Genomic DNA, 19,187 nt, shown 5'->3' on the forward strand with positions numbered 1-19,187 from the left:
AGTTGCTTTGTGACCCTGGACAAGTCACTTAATGCTGTTTGCCTCAGTTTCCTCATTTATAAAATGAGCTGGAGAAGGAAATAGTAAGCCACTCTAGTATCTTTGTCAAGAAAACCCCAAATGGGGTCATGAAGAATTGGACACGATTGAAACAATACAGCAATAACAATTCCATTGCTGAATTTAGGGGAGAAAAATAGTGGGTTTCATTAAAAAAAAACAGGGAGGGGGAACTATTATACATATAGGAGAAAAGTGATACTAATGGAACAGACCTTAGTCTTTTTTAAAGGCAGATCTAATAATATTACCATGCTGAAATAGTTATTAATAAAATGTAACACTTGTGATATTATTATTATTCTCAATTCTAGCTAGGCCAAGATAGTGAGTACTTTGTCCATTTGTGGACTTTTGCTTCACAGATATAAAGAACTTGGAGAGAATTCATGTGAGGGCATATAGAGTGAATGAATAAATGAATAAATAAAACATTTATTAGGTACTTATTATGTGCAAAACACTGTGCTAAGTGCTGAGGATAAAAGGATATAGGACAGAGGAGCTTAGTCTGGGGTGACTTAAAATTATACAAAGAGTATTATCTAGAGACTATTAACAAGCTATTTTTTATGTCTATGTGGGGTACACAAAATAGGCTTATAAATAACATAAGACAGAACTGAACACCAGTTTGAAACATGATAATTCAGTTGAATCCACATAGGACAGAAGTGTCAGACACCTGGCTCTGGCAGTGCCTGCAGCAGTCATGTGTGGCATGAGCCAGATTAAAATGCAACTGGGAAATATTTGACAAAATAAATAAAAATACAACAAAACAAAAATGTTTTCTAAGTCAGTAAGCAGGCCACAGAGATCCTTAATGTGCAGTTTAGTTCATCCCATTCCCTTTCTATTTGACTTTGATATCACTGGTATGAGACATAAATCAGATTAACATATTTGATTTCATGCTTATAAAATTGAACCCTTTTTTTAAGAGTTGGAAGAATGTGTTGCCTGACCAGATTAATGTCTAATTGGGAAATATTTAACTAAATAAAAATGTAACAAAACATAGATAATGTTAATATGTGGTTTTTTGAGGTCATTATGCTGCCCTAGGAAGTTCCATTTCTTTTTAAGTTTGACACCACTGATATGGAAGACCTTCCTCTGACTATGCTGTGAAACTTCCTTTTTGGAAATATCTTCATTTTGAACAGTTGTCCACAGCTAGTCCCACATAGCAAACAATGCACATATCGATCACGTGGAAAACAATTTTTGTTATTCTTATTTAGTTATGGATATATCCAATTATTAAGCAACTCACAGCATTTTAAATAAAATAATGAAATAAGAGTAAAAGAACTGGATTCCAGAACAAATGGAAATTCCATTCCTGTTCTCTGATTGATCCAGTGATGCTGGAGATAAATAAATTATTTAAATCAAAAGAAGCAGCCTAAGCCACCTTCCCTGTTTAACACATTTTTTGGGTTTGGGGCAATGATAATTAAGTGTTAGTGTATAAAGGGCCTCTTGTTGACCTGCAGGTTGGGAGGGGAAATAAAAGTATACAAGAAAAAGTATATCAATTTGTATTGACAATTAGCTATGTCATTAAAAACTTGAAAACAAGATTTAGGAGTACAAACTCATTTGGTATAAATTTTATATATTTATATTTTATACCTAATATTATCTTTTTCTTTCTAGGTGAAAAGCCTTACAAATGTCAAATTTGCAATCAGTCTTTCAGAATTAAGAAAACTTTAACAAAACACATGGTTATTCATTCTGATGCTCGACCCTTCAACTGCCAGCATTGTAATGCCACATTTAAGCGGAAGGACAAGTTAAAGTACCACATTGACCATGTGCATGGAATAAAATCTCCAGATGAACCACTAACTACTTCTGAGGAGAAACTTGTATCCTTACCAATAGAGTATGCTCCTGATGGGAAAGGTTACCAAACAGAAACTAAACAATATATGGACCAGTCTAAATATCAATCAGAATCCAAAACGATGTTACCAAATGTACCTAATGAAGTCTGTGTTCCAGTAACACTGGTTCCGGTCCAGATGCCAGATACTCAGAATGATATGGTGCGCCATACCACCGCACTTCCACCACCCTCCCAGGGCATCCTTTCTACACAGGCACAGCCGACAGATTATCCACGAGCAACAGATTTGGCATTTCTGGAAAAGTATACTCTCACTCCTCAGCCAACAAATATAGTTCATCCAGTTCGACCTGAACAAATGCTTGATCCTAGAGATCAGTCTTACCTTGGAACATTACTAGGTCTTGATAACACTACAGCTGTACAAAATATTGCTAATAATGAGCGGCACTCATGATGAGACCTAAACATTCCACAAAATTTTAATGGCTATATGCTAATTGCAAGCAGTAGCTGATAGCTATTAAATTAATAGGGCTACTTTCGTTTGCATTTTCTCTGACCTCCAAGATTCTGTGTATAGTTTAAGAGCAAAGAAAACATTATGTGGACATATTTTGATGCATAATATTTAAAGTGTATATCTTATAATTTTTAAATATTTTAAAATCTTTTAGATCTTAATTTTTAATAGTTTCTTAGATATAGTTTTTTAGAGATTTGCATACAGGAATTTTTAGATATATTTTTGTCATCATTGGTTCTTCATTTTCATCTCATTCTTCCTTTCCTCTTCATTTTCCTCTTCCAGCTTCCAAGTTTAAAAAAAAAAATCGTTTTAACAAGCCTTTAAAGAGACTGTAAATGAATGTACTGATAGCTGTCAGCTATTTTTTTGTCCCAGCCTGAAATTCATGTGATCTTGTCCCAAATGCATGTTTTTCTTATTAGAATCATGCACCTGAGTTTATAAAAAAAATACTCAGAAGCTTGTTTTAGTTTTCATATTTTTATAATTTCTAGCACATATTTCCCATTGGACTTTTGACAGTCTGAAAGTAAAAAAGTAAACTAATGCTGTAGGGTTAGATAGTAAGGTGGGAATAGAAACATACTTCAGTTATCCAAGATGAAAAGGTATAAAAGAAGGAAAACATATATTCTATATCTAGAATTTTTCTTTTAGGCATTTTTAAATTTATTTTTTAGATTTACCATTGAATGCCTTATTTTTTTTTTTAATTCTGGCTCATATCTTCATTTCCCTAAAGGATTGGATAATGAAGTTTCTTTAATTAGGAGTAGCTAAGACACTTTGGAGGAACAGCATGGTGTAATGGAAAGACTGCATTGGTTGGTCCTGAATTCAAATTCTGGCTTTACTTTCTACTACCTGTGTGACCTTGGTGGAGTTAGTGGCCCTTAGTTTCCTGATCTGTAAAATTGTGTGTTTGGGGGTGGGGTAAGGTTGTGGGGTTAGCTAGATGGTCTCTAAGGTCTCTTTCACATTAAATCCTATGATCCTGCGATTCTACTTATCTTGGATAATTGAGGCTCTAAAAAGCGAAAGTAATGAGCCTAGATTTTTCATGTGTAACCAATAGAAAAAGAACTAAGACAAATCCTAAAATTTGTGATCAAGTCTACTGAATGTTACTTTCACCTTATTAAAGGCAAACAAAAATATTACTTTTACATCATAATTTATGTTTTTAAACACCACCAAATTTTAATTTTGATTCCTTTATTTAGTATCCATTACTTTCATATTTATCATCAAGGAATAAGGAGGGAAGAGTATCAGTTGTAAAAAAAAAAAACTTTGCTTAAAATGATTTATTATTTTGCAGTAATGGGTAGGGGGCCAAGATAAGTTGGTAAAGCTTGAATTACAGAATATTTTTAAAGTAATACAGTGCCGTTACTTTGAAGTAGGTATAGAAACTTGAATTAGATTACCAAAATGTTGCCTGGCAAAACTCCTTGGGGAAATTTCTTTAATGAATAGGTAAAATGTATGAAAGTGTGGTAGGCATGAGTAGGCTGCATCAGTTATCAGTGAAGAATTTTTGAAGAAGTGGCATAAAGGACATAGATGACCAGAAAGAATGATGAACTAGGTATATAGTGAGAACAAGTGACATGGGCCACCAGCAAGAGATTGAATGATTTTGTAATTGATATAGTATTTGAGGCTACTTGAAAAAATTTCAGTAGTTTAAAATTTTTTTCTCACCAGTATCATAGTAGTGACTTGCTAGCAAACTGCCAGATCTTGTATACTATCATAAATAAAATAATGGAATTTTTTTTATCATACTAGAAGGGCCAAGAACATTCTTTAGTGAAGTACTTGAAAACCTGAGGTATTTTACCATAGTGTTCATAAATAGGTGTGCCTGCTCATGAAGATTAAGCAAAAAGCAATAGAGAATTAAAGCAGAAAATGAAAACACTGCTTATATGTCCTTCTCTCCCCACTATCCCCAATTTTTCCTTCAGCAGGGTTTGGCGATAATTACATTAGCCTGTTTTTATTCATCCTGTTGTTAAAAGCTTTGTTTCCCACTCTGAGGACAAATTTATGTTTGAGAATTGGATAATTGAGGTACTTTCATTCTTTGAAGTTAAATTATAAATTTGTTCCCAATTTCAGTTCCTTCATTTATAAAATAAGAAATTTAGATTAGATAGTCTAAAAGGTCCCTTCAAGCTCTAATAATATGTGATTTTGTGATTTAAGTAGACTTCTTGATATTAAAATTTTGTCTCAATATAACAGATATTTGTTGATTTAACTAAAGTATTAATATCACAGAAACAAATCACATCTGTAGATCTGCCCTTAATTTAAAGGTATTTGAAGTTTTAGGTGATTTTTTAAAAAATTTTACATTATAAAGGACTTTTTTGCTTCATAAAATTTTTGAAACAGGATTCCTTTTAAGTAATAGCTTTCCCTGAATGCTTTAAAAACTATCATTTGGTTTACAATAATTTTATTTACATAAAACTTGTTTTGCAATGCAGATTGAAGTATGTCTCTTTACAATTTTGTGAAAATACCTTTCATTTGTACAGTGCTTTACAATTAATAGAGTTAACATTATCTCATTTAATTCTCACAAAAGCCCATATCATTAGGGCAGTTATACACATCCCTTCCTTTTATTTTGCTTTGGATAAACACACTGGATCAGAGAGGCGAACTGGTTGTCCTAAAACCTCTGTCAAGTGACTGAATGAGAATCCATGTGTCCTGATGCCTTCTCTGGTTGGTTCTCTTTTTCCGCTGTACCATGCAAAGATGTTCATGATCTCCTTTGCTGCCTCTTGTTCCCCACAGTTCTAAGGAATCCAAAAATCATTGAAGCCTTAGAGATTTGGACAAACTGAACAAACTGTCTAAGATGATCTCATGGCACAGAAGAAATGCAAGGAAGCTGGCATTTGTCAGCTGTCCTGCGCTTTCAGATATTTGGAGGCTCTTTGGAGAAATGCTACAGTAATATTACTGTAACAGTGTCAAAATTTTTGACTCCTACAACTGCTTAACTTCCTTCAGAAATTTGCATTCCAGAAACATAGCTTTGCCTTTAAATTCATTCATTCATCTGATAAGAAAAATTAGCACTTAATTAGCACTATACGTTGACTATTTTATCATATGGAAAAATTTGTCAACCTAGTTGATTCTGACTTTAAAACACCAAAGATCCTAGTAGGTATTAAATAGGATGGAGAGACTTTAAATTCTACATTGTTTGAATAAGGACTTGTCCAAAGAAGCACAGTTGAAGTCCTAGTTTACGAATTTTTTTTTTTAATGTTTGGTATAAGTAGTCAGTATTAGCATATTGTGTGTGTGTGTGTGTGTGTGTTTTATATGTGTGTATTCTATGAAAATAAGAACAGAAGATACTTTGGGGATATACATATACATATGCTAACATACTTTGCAAAATATATCAGGTTAGAATGATTAGAGTTTAAAGTAATTTAATGTCTCTTTTAAATGGACACTATCAAATGCTTATTTACAAGTTTATTTTCTTTATTCAACTGATGAAAAAAATGCGCTTTACTATTAACTTAAAATTTCAGTTGAAGCTATTTTCTGCTTCTTGACTAGAATAAAATTAGGGTTTAAATTTGTGGGTTGTCTTTAGGCCAATAAGAGTTTAGCAAGGCTGGTAACCAACAAAATAAAACATGTTCACTTGGAAGTTATCCAGAGGTTTAGTTCTGAGTTAAATTGAAATGGCAAAGGTAGATTTTAGAATAAGTCTGATTAGATTTTTAAATTGGTGTTTTCTTCATTGCTTTCTTTCTTAGCAGTAGACAGAGAGCCAGGAAGACTCAAGTTGAAATCCTGCCTCTGACATATACAGGTGTGTTACCTTGGAGAAATCAATTAACCTCTCAGTGTCCCAGGCAACTTTTTAGGACTATAATTTGCAGAACAGTTGTGGATCTATATTAGAGAGGGAGTTTTCTCACTGGGAGTCCCTCACAATCCCATAGGGAATTTCTCCTGAAATCACAGGTCTAAACCAAAACAAAGATTGTTAAGTCATAAAATTGGTACATTATATTCTTTGTCAATCCAGGAAAGATTCACAAATATCACTATAATGTGGCTATTTAATAGTGATTATTGTAATAATCTGGCTATTTATAAATTGCTAGATAAAGGGATAAGGAATAAATAAGTAGCCTTGGCTTTCACAGAATTTTTATAAAACCTACAAAATTTTACTGCTTAGTATATCACAGTTATATAAGCTTGTGTGTTTTTGCCACCAAATTATTGTATGTCACTTTCCATAGAAGTCAGATTTTGTGTATAAGCTCTTTGATAGTGCCCTAATTTTAAACCTGATCTTTTCTTGATTAATTGCTATGTGCCTTTTTGTGTATTATAGTTGCTGAATGTTCCTTCTGGTTGATAGATTGTGTTGGTGAATAAGAAATATATCAGTTATCTATCAATATTGTTATGTTTTAGTGAATTTTATGATTTAGCTTGTCTGCAGGTCAGGCAATGATTTTTGCTATTTATCTGAGGTTTATGTAGGTAGACTGGCACCAAGTGCTACTACTAAAATTCATTTTTATGATTTCAGCATCATAATTTCTATTTTCATTACAGCCTTATAGGTACCATGAATATACCTACTAGGCATATCTCTCAAAAGTAATCTTCTAAATAAGAAAAGTCCTTTTTAGTTCATCAGATGGTCTGTTTATCATAACTACATAGTTCTGAACTTAGCAACTGCCATGCACACCATCTTGATGTAGTTGAAATGGAAAAGGGAGCTATGTTTGGAAATTACAGTGTTTTTTTAGATGTAGCAATATCCTATTGGTCAGACAACTTGAGTTGATAAGCTCAGGAAGAAATATAAATCTTTGTAAATGCCAGTTTCTGAATTATTTTATTATCAGTGCCAAATTTAGAATCTTTCTAAAAATCTCAATGTTTATTCAGGAAAAGTAGCATTTTTCAAAAGTATAAACATGTTTAAATAAACTTGTTACTTAGGTTGAATTATGGATGGTTTGTGGGAATTGTGCATATATACTACTAAGTATAGAAATTCTTATATTCTCATCTTTTTATTACATATTACTCATTTATTTCTTGGCAATAGTTTTTTCTTAAGGTCGATTTTTTTCTTTACTGTAAGATAATAACTACATTCTCTGCTTTTGCTCATTCAGAAATTTAGAAGCAATAGAAAGAGTTGGGTTGTATTGGAGATGGGCAGTTCAGATTTAGTAGAGATAAATGAAATGATGTATAATGATTTTTAAGGCTTCAGCAAATCCAAAAATAATTTAAGATCATGTTCAATAGACATACTAGTGGATATTGATTGCTTCATTTGTTTATGGAAAGAGAAATTATGGATTACATTTAGAGCCAAGATGAATCAAAAGCAGTTGTTATAACTATAAAGTTTGCTGGGTTTTTTTCTACCTTAAAAATAAACCATTTTCAGGTACATGAATCTTTCTTGGGAAGCATGATTAAATTAAAATGGAATTTTGAGTGATTTCATTTAAATATAGAACTTCTTTTTAAATGCAAGACATATACATATTTGATTATATCTCTTCCCTGATTGTTTAAAATGACAGAAAGAAATACTCTAATGTAGTCTTGGATCTATTTTTATCCTCCAGTATAGGATGTGGGTTTTTTTTTTCTGTATTAAAATATGTTTAAGGACTGGTGAGTACTAGTGCCAAAAAAAAAGTGTAGAGGTAGACCTGAGTTTAACTGCCTTGTCTCCTTGTTTTATGGTGAATGTTCTGGTAAAAGGGATTTATGACTTAACATCGAAGTTGAAAATATTTGATAATTTCTAACTTAATTTGCAGACCTACATCATAAACTTTGTTTAGAATTCATTTACATTTTTTTAAATAAAAAGGCAAAGTCAAATTATAAGACCTATCTAAAGCCCCTGTTTTGTCAACTATGTGAAACATATTGTGAATTTTGTAGATATTTAGATTGTTTTATGTTTTTAAGTGTCTTTAGCAAAAACTATTTGCCTTTCTCTGAAGAATAGGAAGTGTACTGTACATTATAATCAGTCCTTTGTTTTACTTTGGAATTTAAAATAAATTTGGGATTATTTTATCCTAATTAAGCCTTTCCCAGGTTTTATTGCAATATGAGTTAAATTTTATTAACATGGAAATGCAGTACATCTGCATAACTTTAAAAAAGTAATTTACAAGACCATGAAAAGTAGAAATCAAGTAAATTCTGCATAGTTGTGTTAATTTTCTCATAATTTACATTTTAATTTTATTAAAATATTCAAAATATCATTTGGCTTTTTTGATTGGCTAGTTAAATACAAACTAGGTAGACCTCATAAATGATGAAACTAGAATAAATTTTCTCTACTAGGAAGTACTAGTCCTAGCTAAAGACTACAGGGAGCAGGAGCTTTGGGGTTTAAATCTATAGATAGATTTTGTATCATGGAAGGTGGTAGTTAGGCACTGAATGAAATGAATTTTGAATCCTTAGTATTTCTGGTGTAGATGGTTTATTTAATAGAGTAAGTGAAGACAGTGAAAAAATTAGATGGGCAGATCTACGCCGAGGTCTAGATTGGGGGTCTATGACATGTTACTGAATATGCTGGGCACTGAAGAATTCAGTGACTCCCTAGAAATCCCTAATGCTGCTTTGGAGCTAACTTATGAGACTGGTTCTGATCTATTCCTAGCTGGGCAAGCCTGATTCTTATGATATTGCTGTGTTGTTTGTACGCTTCCCTTATTAAGGCCAAGGCTGTAGAATTCAGTTAGGAGTGGAAGGGGAATATACTCCAGGATTCCCTTAGCCAGAGGTCATTTGAGGCAATTAGGTTTGCCTTTGTTGTCAGGTTCTGGGGTGAGATAGGAACTATACAACAGCAAGTATTCCCTGGTTAGTTGGGCCACTCCTTAATCATTTCTTTAAGCCCTAATTCTTCCCAGGCATCTTGGGGCTTTTATAATGTTTTTATAATTTAGCAAATAGGCATGGCTGTATTTATGCTCTTGCCACCTCTGTAGTCTTTAGGTTGATAATCACTGAACGAACCTGAGAAAATCAAAAGATTTATTTTTGCTATCATTGTGCAGATCCATCCAGAGTCCAGAATTATTTCTTTTTGGGTTGTAAGTACTACCCTCATCATCACCCCATTGACCTTTCAACCAGGATCTTATATTGAATGCTTTAGTTGATGTTGAAAAATTTGGAGTTTGTGTTTTTGACAATGGGTATTCTCTTCCTATAGCTCACCTCCCTACATTGAATCAGCTGCCGTACATGATCCTATATCTTCATATGAATCCCCCTATAGTGTCTACTGAAGGGCACCTAGGTGGCTTAGTAAGCCAAGTGGCTGGCCTGGCGTTGGGAAGACTTGAGTTCAAATCTTATTAGCTGTGTGATCCTGGGCAAGTCACTTAACCCTATTTGCCTTAGTTTCCTCATCTGTAAAATGAGCAGGAGAAGGAAATGGCAAACCACTTTAGTGTTTTTGCCAAGAAAACCCCAAGTGGGGTCACAGAGTCAGACACAATTAAAATGCCTGAACAACAGCAAAAGTGTCTACTGAAAACACTGGTTATCTTTTGGTGTCATTATATCTGATAGGTTACAATATGCCATAGGTCTGTAGTCTCCTCACTATAAGACTGACCTTTCAATCCTTTTCCAGTCAAAAAAATGTTCTAAAAGTTTTCTTTAACACAATATTTTGAAATTTACATTTAGTAATTTGTCTACCATACCCACCATGTCTTATCATTCCTTTTGGGTTACTTGTATAATCTTGATTCTTTAAAGATATGTCCTTCCATGATTGGAATATTGATGTCAGAGATGGGCTTTCACAGCAGTGATCAATTTGGCATTGTTGAAAGCACCATAAAGTGTCCCAAATAAACTGCTGTCCTATTTCCTCCTACCCAGCTGTGACTTGAGATCTGCAGCACCTACCTTACAGGCCACCAGTCTAGCCAAATGGCATAATCTGGACAAGATGTTTTCATACGTTTTTCCCGGGGTGTGTGGTTAGACAATTTTCTGTCACTTACCATGGATTGCATTGAGGAGGCTTTGTTGATGTATCCTATAAAACAAGCTTGTATATTCTCTGTTCTAATGTTTTCAGCAAAGGTGCTATTGATATGTTTATATACTGTATCATTTTTGTTGGGACAGGAGAGTCGATGTGGGTTTGTAGTTGCCTATGGCTTTTTGTTGACCTTTTTGTTTTTGCTAAAAGCATCATTTTTTTTTGGTGATCTTTGACATATTTTGAAGATTGTTCCTAGGGTACTTTAAAAATTTATCTCTTCTGTATGTATTTGGCCAAGTACAGTCAAAATAGCAATAATAGTGCCATTTTGACTTCCTCAATTAACATTTGGCGCTCACATGTTATAGTCCAGACCTAGTGGTTCTGTCCTCCCAGATGAGAATAGTTGACTAAAAATGTCACTGTATCTGTTCTGTTTTGCATTTGATTGTTCTCTATGTGGTTTTATCTATAAATATTTTTAGAATTTTTGATGTGAAACAAAATATACTATGGCCTCCTTCTTTACTGACATGAGTATTTTGTGTGTTGCTGGTGGCCTTCCATTCTCTTTTTCTGTAATGTTTTATAGGTGAACTTGTTCTCTCAGCTATTATTGCCTTGGGCTGCCATATCTCCAGTTGGTGAGATTGTACATGGCTGAATGGGCTCTTTTGGTCTCATTTTGATAGCTATTTTGCATTGGGAAAAACTATGATGGTTTTTCCTGTTGTCATTTTTCCTATTTTTTCAAAGACAGTCTTTTTTTGACCTGCTATCTTTATCCCTTTTTCCAAGTTGGTGTTTAACCCTTGCTTTGTTCAAGTGAAGATATGACTCTACAATCATTGTTTTAGAGACAAATTCATCTGTACCATTTTTTTTTCTGAAAAAATTAAAGAACTTTAGGGTTGGAAAGAACTTAAATGATGATCAAATCCAACTTATAACTAAAAAGAATGCCTGTTATGACATGCCTGACAAGTAATCATCTAGCTTCAGCTTGAAAAGTTCCCATTAGAGAATCCACCATCTCCGAAGGCACCTCCTTTCTTTTTGTATAGCTCTTATTGCTAGGAAGATTTTCCTGACATCATTTGCCTCTTTTCAACTTTCACCTCTTGCTTTTCATTCTGCTCCCTGGGTGAAATAGAAGCTTAATCTTTCTGCTGTGTATCAGCCCTTCAGACACTTGGAAACAGTTTTCACGTGCCCGTGAGTCTTTTCTTCCCCAGCCTAAACACTCCTAGTTACTTTAGCCAATCTTAATACAGCAAGGGCTTCACCCTTGTGGTTCCTAGCCTCTGAATGCTTCCCAGATTTTTTGCGTGTCCTCCTTAAACTGTAGCATCCAGAACTGATATAGGCAGAACACGGGGGAACTATAATTATTTGTGGAACATGTGTCTCTCAGTGCAACTCATGATTGCATTAGCTTTTTAAGTTGTCACCTCATACCACTGACTTGCTAAGCTTGTTGTCAACTAAAACCTCTAGATTTTTTTTCCATACAAACTGCTGACTTATGCCACCTCTGTCTTGTAATGCTGTTTAAAAAAAAAAAAGCCCAAATGTAATCATTTATATTTAGTCCTATTGAATTTTCATGTTCTTAGACTCAGCCCAAGACTAACAACACCTATCAGGATCTTTTTGGATCCTTTCATTGTTGGTTATACTAGCTATCCCAACTAGCTTTGTGTTATTTAATCTGGATGAGCATGCCATCTGTTCCTTTATTCATTCCTTGATACAAGTAATTAAACACAAGGCCAAACAAAGATTTCTGTGGCACTCCACTGGAGAGGGACCTGCTTGTGGATATTAAACTCTTTTTTTTTTTTGCTTTTTTTTGGTGAGGCAATTGGGGTTAAGTGACTTGCCCAGGGTCACACAGCTAGTAAGTGTCATGTGTCTGAGACAGGATTTGAACTCATGTCCTCCTGACTTCAAGGCCAGAGCTCTATCCACTGCGCCACCTAGCAGCCCCCTGGACATTAAACTCTTAACAAATACTATTTGAATCCATCCATCAAACCAGTTCTGAATCCCTCTAATTTTCTTTTTTTTTTTCACCCATCTTGTCCACATCTCTCTTTTCCAAAAGACCAGTATGCAGTACTTTATCAAATTTTTCACTAAAAGCTTTGGTAAATATGTCTAAAGCATTTTCATGATCTGGTAGTTTAGAAAACCTCTCCCCAAAAAGGAAATAGGTTTAGCATAATATGACCTGTACTTTATGAAGTTATGTTGGCAATTTGTAATCATTGCTTTTTTGTCTAAATAGTTACAATCTCTTTCGTAGTGCACACTAGAATTTCCCCAAGAATCTTGAGTCAAACTTACTGTCTAATAGCTTGCACATTATATTTTCCTCCTCTCTTTTGAAAAACTCAACAACAGTTGCCTTTCTCTGGTTCTGCCATCCTTTTTCAGTTTTCCACAGTCTTTCAAGTATCAGTTGAGTAATTATATTTGCCAGTTCTTAGAAGATTTAACCATATAATTTTTCTGAGCCAGGAGATATATAGGTTCATCAAGGGCATCCTTATTTATCTTGGGCGTCAACTGTTAAAGTAACATCAAAAAATTGAAATTGACTGGCATTTCCACAATAGCTTGTCTCTGAAGAAGGTATTCATGTTGTATAGGCAGACTAAGTAGTCTTTAAGCCTTTGACATCTTTACTAATTTCTTCATCCTGAGTCCTAGTTTCTAATGTAGTTTTCACTATTTCCCCCAATACCTAGTTTCACTGTGGGGTTAGAAAGTATCAGGACAGATACTTATTTTGGAGGATCTTGTCAAGTTCGTAGAATTTCTTTACTTCAGCTGCTGTAACAGATGTTGGTACATAAATTATATTCATTTTCATGGTAGTTTGGTTTTGTTTTTGCTAGTGCTTATGCCTTCTCTATAGTTTCATTTATAATGGATATAGTACTATCATTATATTTCACTATCTGCAGTAGTGTTAACTCACAGAATCTCAGTTGGAAGGAACCTCAGAAGCAATCCAATACAACTTGCACCCAAAGAATTCCCTCTGCAACATAGTCACCCAACCTTTGTTTGAAAACCTATTATATTCCCCAAATCACTAACCTGTGTATACACTTTGACCAAGCAATATCACTACTAGGCCTATACCCCCCAAGAGAAACGAAAAAACTAGTTTATATAGGAACTTTTTGTTGTAGAAATCAATTGGGAACAAAGATGGTGTTCATCAACTGTGGAACGAATGCATGAACAAATTTTGATACATGAATGTAATGGAATATTACTGTGTTATAAAGAACGATGAAAGAGACAGTTTCAGTGAAACCTGTAAAAAATGGAAAGACTGGTTTGAACCAATCCAGAATGAATTGAGTAGAGCCAGGAAAGCAATTTATACAAAAACAACATTGTTACAAAAAACAGTTTTGAAAGACTCAAGAACTCTAATAAATGCAGTGACTAACCATAACTGCAGTTCTGTTGATGAAGCAAGTCCCCAGCTCCTGATAGAGCAATGGTAGACTGAAGGTACAAAATGAGATGTAGATTTTTGGATGTCGCAGATGTGTGGATTTGTATGATTACTTATCTATTACATGGTTTTTTTTCTTTTTTTTTCCTTCAGTGGAAGGGACATTTGGGGAGGGGAGAGGGCCAGCAATAATTTTGCAAGAAAAAAAAAGTTATTGAACTATTTAAAAGAAAATGCACAAAAGAGAACAAGTTCAGAAGGAGGCAAAGACAAATAGGACAGCTTGGAAAGTAGCATGTTGAATGTATTATATACTTTTAAAAAGCAAGCTTTGTGTAGAAGTTTGCTGTTTCACATCAATCATTTTCTGTTCTACTTTGTATGTGGAAATGCTTTCTTTTTTTGGTGTTTAAGTGGAGAATAAAAAAAAACTAGACCTCTAGTGAGGCAGAACCTATTACTATTGTTTTATTGGTTATTGGACATGGATCATATTAAAAACAGCCTCTTCCTCATTTTCTGCCACTTTGTCACTATCAAGAGTAGCAAGGAATACAATAAATTGCATGGTCTTGAGGAACATTTTCTTTTTTTTTTGTCTGTTTTATGGCCGGAAATTTCCATCACTGGGGGGGCCAGTGTTTTAATTATCAGCTTCCTCATAGTCACTGCAGCTGATCCTTGGAGAAAAAACACATAGTTGCTTCTTGACCTGCTCTTATTTTGAATATTTTCCAGCTTGGTAGAACCTGCCAGAATTTGAACTATATTTTTGTAATATTAGAGAACTCAAGTTCACCTCCAAGCTGTGAGTCAGGGAAAAGCTTTTTTAGATGAATTTAAAGGTTGATTTTTAAAAACAGGGTCAAAGTAGAGTGCCTTGAACAGTTCAGACATTCAAGTTGTGGGTGAATGAAATTTCTTTAGCTTTTAATTTTTTTATTAATTAATTATTCTTTTTATTTTTTGACTAGTTCTCTTATCAATTCCTTTTACCTATGATCTTTTAGTTTAATTTTTATCATATAACTGGCTAGGTTGGGGTCTTCAAGATATGCATATATATCAGTAAATATTTTAAATTTGTCAGATAAAAGCTGTCAATTATTTTCTGTCATATTACTAATAAAATTTGTATAGTGCTTAACCTCTTTAGCATGAATGAACTTATCTGGGGTTCATATCTCCCAAAAGATCAAAAGAAGCACCAGAAAAAGTTGGGGTGCAGAAAGGAGTTGAAAGGGAGCTGGGTGGAGGGGCTTGAGTGGAAAGGTTTGAGAGAAGCAGCTAGGTAGGAGAGCACCTGGTCAGGAAGACTCATCTTCCTGTGTTCAAATGTGGCCTCAGACACTAGCTGTGTGAGCCTGGGCAAGTCACTTAACCCTGTCTTCAGTTAATTGTAAATATTTAGTGTTGGTATAGAGAGAATCCTTGTAATCAGTATGGGATATCTTGGTAGATGTTCAATCAGCATCATACATCAGAATATTCAGAGTAGAGAACATTATATATTCAATGAAGATAGGAAAGCTTTCAGAGACCAAATAAACCTTATTTGTCACCAGATGACTCATATTGGAGTGAAACCCTAAACATCCAATGGATAGAGCAGTGACTTCATTTTAAACCTTATTAGAGATCAGAGAACACAGAACACTTGCAAACGGAATGTAAGTGGAAAAACATTCAGAAACATCACATTATTATTCACCTGAGAAGTCATGCTGGTCAGAAATATTAGACACATCATGATTGTGAGAAAACCTTCAGTCAATATTCAACCATTGTAGTACCTTAGATGGTTCATACTGGAGAGAAAATCCTCAAATGTTAACCCTATGGGAAGATCTTCAAGCAGAGCGCTAACCTTATTAAACACGAGAGAGTTCCTACTCTTCAGAAAACCTGTGTAATGAATAAGGAGAAAGCATTTAAAGACTGATGATGAAACCTTATTCAGCATCAGAAATCATGGATGAAACTTTTGTAATTGTGGAAAACACTTTGGGAATGGACATGCCTTAATCACCATTAGAGGATTTTGATGCAGAGAAAAATCTCTTTATATTTATGTTGACCTAGATGTATATGTTGGGGCTGCTAGGTGGCGCAGTGAAGAGTGACAGGCTTGGTCAAATCTGGCCTCAGACACTTAGCTGTCTGCCCTTGGTCAAGTCTCTTGACCCTGTTTGCCTTAGTTTCCCCTCTGTAAAATGAGCTGGAGAAGGAAATAAGGCAGTAGGGCCCATGAAGAGTCTGGCACAACTGAAAAGGACTGGACAACGATTAGAATTTGGGTTATTTGTGGGGCCGGGATGGGGAGTGGTAGTTATTTTTTTCCTATTCCCAGGGTTTAGCAGAGTTGTACACAATACGTGTTTAATAAATGCTCCATCCATTCATTCATTGAAAGAACAAATGGGAGTGGAAGGCAAGCTTCTGCTTGCCAGTATTACGTAGAGCTCGCCCTGGCAACGGCAATCTTTTGGAAGATGCATTGTGGATATGCTTGCCTAACTAAACTTTACTAAACCTTTCCATCCACCCTTCCGGGGGTGCCACCCTCCCTCTGGCCAGGGGCGGGCAACCATCAGTTTTAAAAAAGTCGCTGCCTCTCCATTGGCCCGCGGCTCTCCAGGCTCCTGTCGCCATTGGCCAGTGCCGCTCCCGGCTCCCGATTGGTGGCTGTGGGATTTTTTTGAAACTGGCCGGAGAGGGAGTTGTGAGGTTATTCAGCGACTCGGGTGGAACTCGTCGCTCCTGTAAGTCCTAGGAGAGATCCCAGCACAGGTGAAGTTGACCCCCGGGGGTGTGCGGAGCAGGCGCTGGGGGCCCCTCCGGCCCGCCCAAGCTTCTGCCTCCTCGCCCGAGGCCTGCGTGGCCGGCGCAGCGAGGCTAGGCGGAGGGTCTCCCGAGGAGCCATGGCTGCAACGCACGCAGGGCGAGACGCCGGTGAGGGTGCCGGGGCGCCGGGGCTCGGCCCGGGTTCGCCTCGAGGGTCGCAGGCGCCACGGGGCGGGGAGGCCAGCGGCTCCCCGGTGTTCCTGAGGCTCAGCCACTTCTCTAGACCGCCCTTCCTCTGCTTCGGCGACGTCCGGGTGGGAGCCTCTAGGACCTTGGCCTTGGTCCTGGACAACCCGAACGAGGAGGTGGTGGAGGTGAGCGTGGCCCGGCTCCCGGCGGCCGACAAGGGCTTCAGCGTCTCCCCGCAGAGCTGCGTGCTGCAGGTAAGGACGGCGGGCGGGCGGGCGTCCTCCCACAGTCACTGTTGAGGGATATTCCGAGAAACCTCTCCTTTAATGGGAGGTAAAGGAGAGAGAGCAAGAAACTGTCAATTGCTTCTTAACGCCTGCTCGTATTAGGCTTCTGGGCTGACTCACTCTGATTTTAATTCCTAATTAATAAAAGATAAGATTCAATTCAGTTCGTTGATTATTGATTTAAAGCACATCATCTACTATCTGTCTTCCAATCTCAGCTAAAATCCCACTGCAAGAAGCAGCTCCCAACCACCTTAATGTAAGTGCCTTCCCTTTAAGATTTCCTTTCATCTGCCCTGTAATAATCTTTTATGCACATAGTTGACTGAAAATTGTCTCCCCCCCCCTCCAGTTCCCACCATCCTGTTGGAATATGAACTCCTTGAAGGCTGGAACTCTTTTTGCTTTTTCTTTCCAGTGCTTAGCATGCTGCCTGGCACGTAGTTAGTGCATAATAAATGCTTGTTGACTGACTGGCAGCAAAGCACTGTGGGAATACAAAGGGAGAAACAACCAGTCTTTGACCCTCAAGCAACTTATATTTTAACATTTACACAAATAAGAATAACATAATTACTAATAAATAACATTGTTAGTACTAATTTGAGTACTTTTAATTAGTATTAGAACACTAATAACTATTACATATCATGCAGTGTGTAAACTAGCATTTACACAAATATGAATAGCATAAGATAATTATTAACAATTAATGTGAGTTATTAGCACTGATCTTAGTACTAATCATCACTATTAACTAGTAATAGTATTTGAACACTAATAGCTAAGGGACCAAGGAAGGACTTTCCAGTAGGACAAGTAGAGCCTTGAAGAAAGCCAAAGATTCCAAGAGGTGGGGCATAGAAGATAGCCTGGGAAAAGTTTTGAAAGTAGGAGATAGAATTCAAGTAGGTTGTGTCCCTGGAATATAAAATCCACGAAGTACTGAATGTGTATGAAGTCTAGATTGGCTGGAAACAGGTTATTAAGGGTTTTGAAAGCCATTCTTAGGAGTTATCGTTTTTACCTAGAGGCAATAAGAACCAGTGGGAAGTGACATGGTCAGACCTGTGTTTTTTACAAGATGGCTTTGGCAGCTGTGAATGAATTGGAGAGGTGGGAGTCTCAAAACTGGAAGTCCAGTTAGGAGGCTATGACAATAGAATGAATGGAGAAGGGTAATAGCCCAGTAATTAGAGAAAAGAGAGGCCAGTACTAGCCCCAAAAGCAACTGGCTATGGGAGATGACAGAGGGGGAAGAGTAGATTACTCTAAGATTATAAACCTGGGAGGCTGGAAAAATAGTGGTGCCTCCAGTAGAAGAAGGAAATTCAGAGGAGGGGCAGGTTTAGCAGGGAAGTTAATGAGTTCTGTTTTGGACATATTGAGTTTCATGTGCCTAAGTTGTATCTTTGGGGAGCTGTCCAGTAATCATTTGGTGATGTGGGATTAAAACTCAGAAGAGAGATGAAGGTTGGGTATGTAGATATGGGAATCACCAAAAAAAAAAAAAGGATGATAATTGAATCCATAAAAACTGATGAGATCATCAAGAAAGAGGAAGAAGAGAGCATGAAATAGAATGTGTGGGAACCCCATATGTATGATGATCCAGCAAAAGATACTGAAAAGGACAAGACAGATATGAGAAGAACCAGGAGAGAGCAGTACTAGGAAAGCCAAGAAGGAGAGAGTAGCCAGGGAAAAGGTCCACAATGCTAAAGGTTGGTGATATTGAATTGTATTCCAGCTCTAAAATTCCATGATACCATGAATGGCGTCACCAAAAAAAGAACTAGTGAAACAGTGTGTTTTAACATGCATCTCATATTTTAAACCAAACAAGTTGCTTTGAAAAAAACAAACTTCTTTTTTGTGTTTTGTGTTAGATTTTTCCCTAACCCCTCCCATCCTACATGTCCCCT

At 36.2% G+C, this 19,187-nt stretch overlaps 2 protein-coding genes across 2 annotated transcripts in view; both read left to right on the plus strand.

Moving 5' to 3' along the window:
* The window catches only part of ZBTB41 (zinc finger and BTB domain containing 41), a 68,301-nt gene extending 53,152 nt beyond the window's left edge, over positions 1 to 15,149 (plus strand). Inside the window, exon 11 of the mRNA XM_020971734.2 lies at positions 1,726 to 15,149. Within this exon, the coding sequence (XP_020827393.1) occupies positions 1,726 to 2,378 (653 nt within the window). The 3' untranslated portion in view covers positions 2,379 to 15,149. The remainder of the gene's footprint in view (positions 1 to 1,725) is intronic.
* Positions 15,150 to 16,719: 1,570 nt separating this feature from the next.
* Positions 16,720 to 19,187, plus strand: part of ASPM (assembly factor for spindle microtubules) — a 64,744-nt gene continuing 62,276 nt past the window's right edge. Inside the window, 1 exon segment of the mRNA XM_020971728.2 lies at positions 16,720 to 17,229. Coding sequence (XP_020827387.1) covers positions 16,924 to 17,229 — 306 coding nt within the window. The 5' untranslated portion in view covers positions 16,720 to 16,923.

The sequence above is a fragment of the Phascolarctos cinereus genome, unplaced genomic scaffold, assembly GCF_003287225.1.
Source record: "Phascolarctos cinereus isolate Bilbo 61053 unplaced genomic scaffold, phaCin_HiC Scaffold_5;HRSCAF=322, whole genome shotgun sequence".
Classification (NCBI taxonomy): Eukaryota; Metazoa; Chordata; class Mammalia; order Diprotodontia; family Phascolarctidae; genus Phascolarctos; species Phascolarctos cinereus.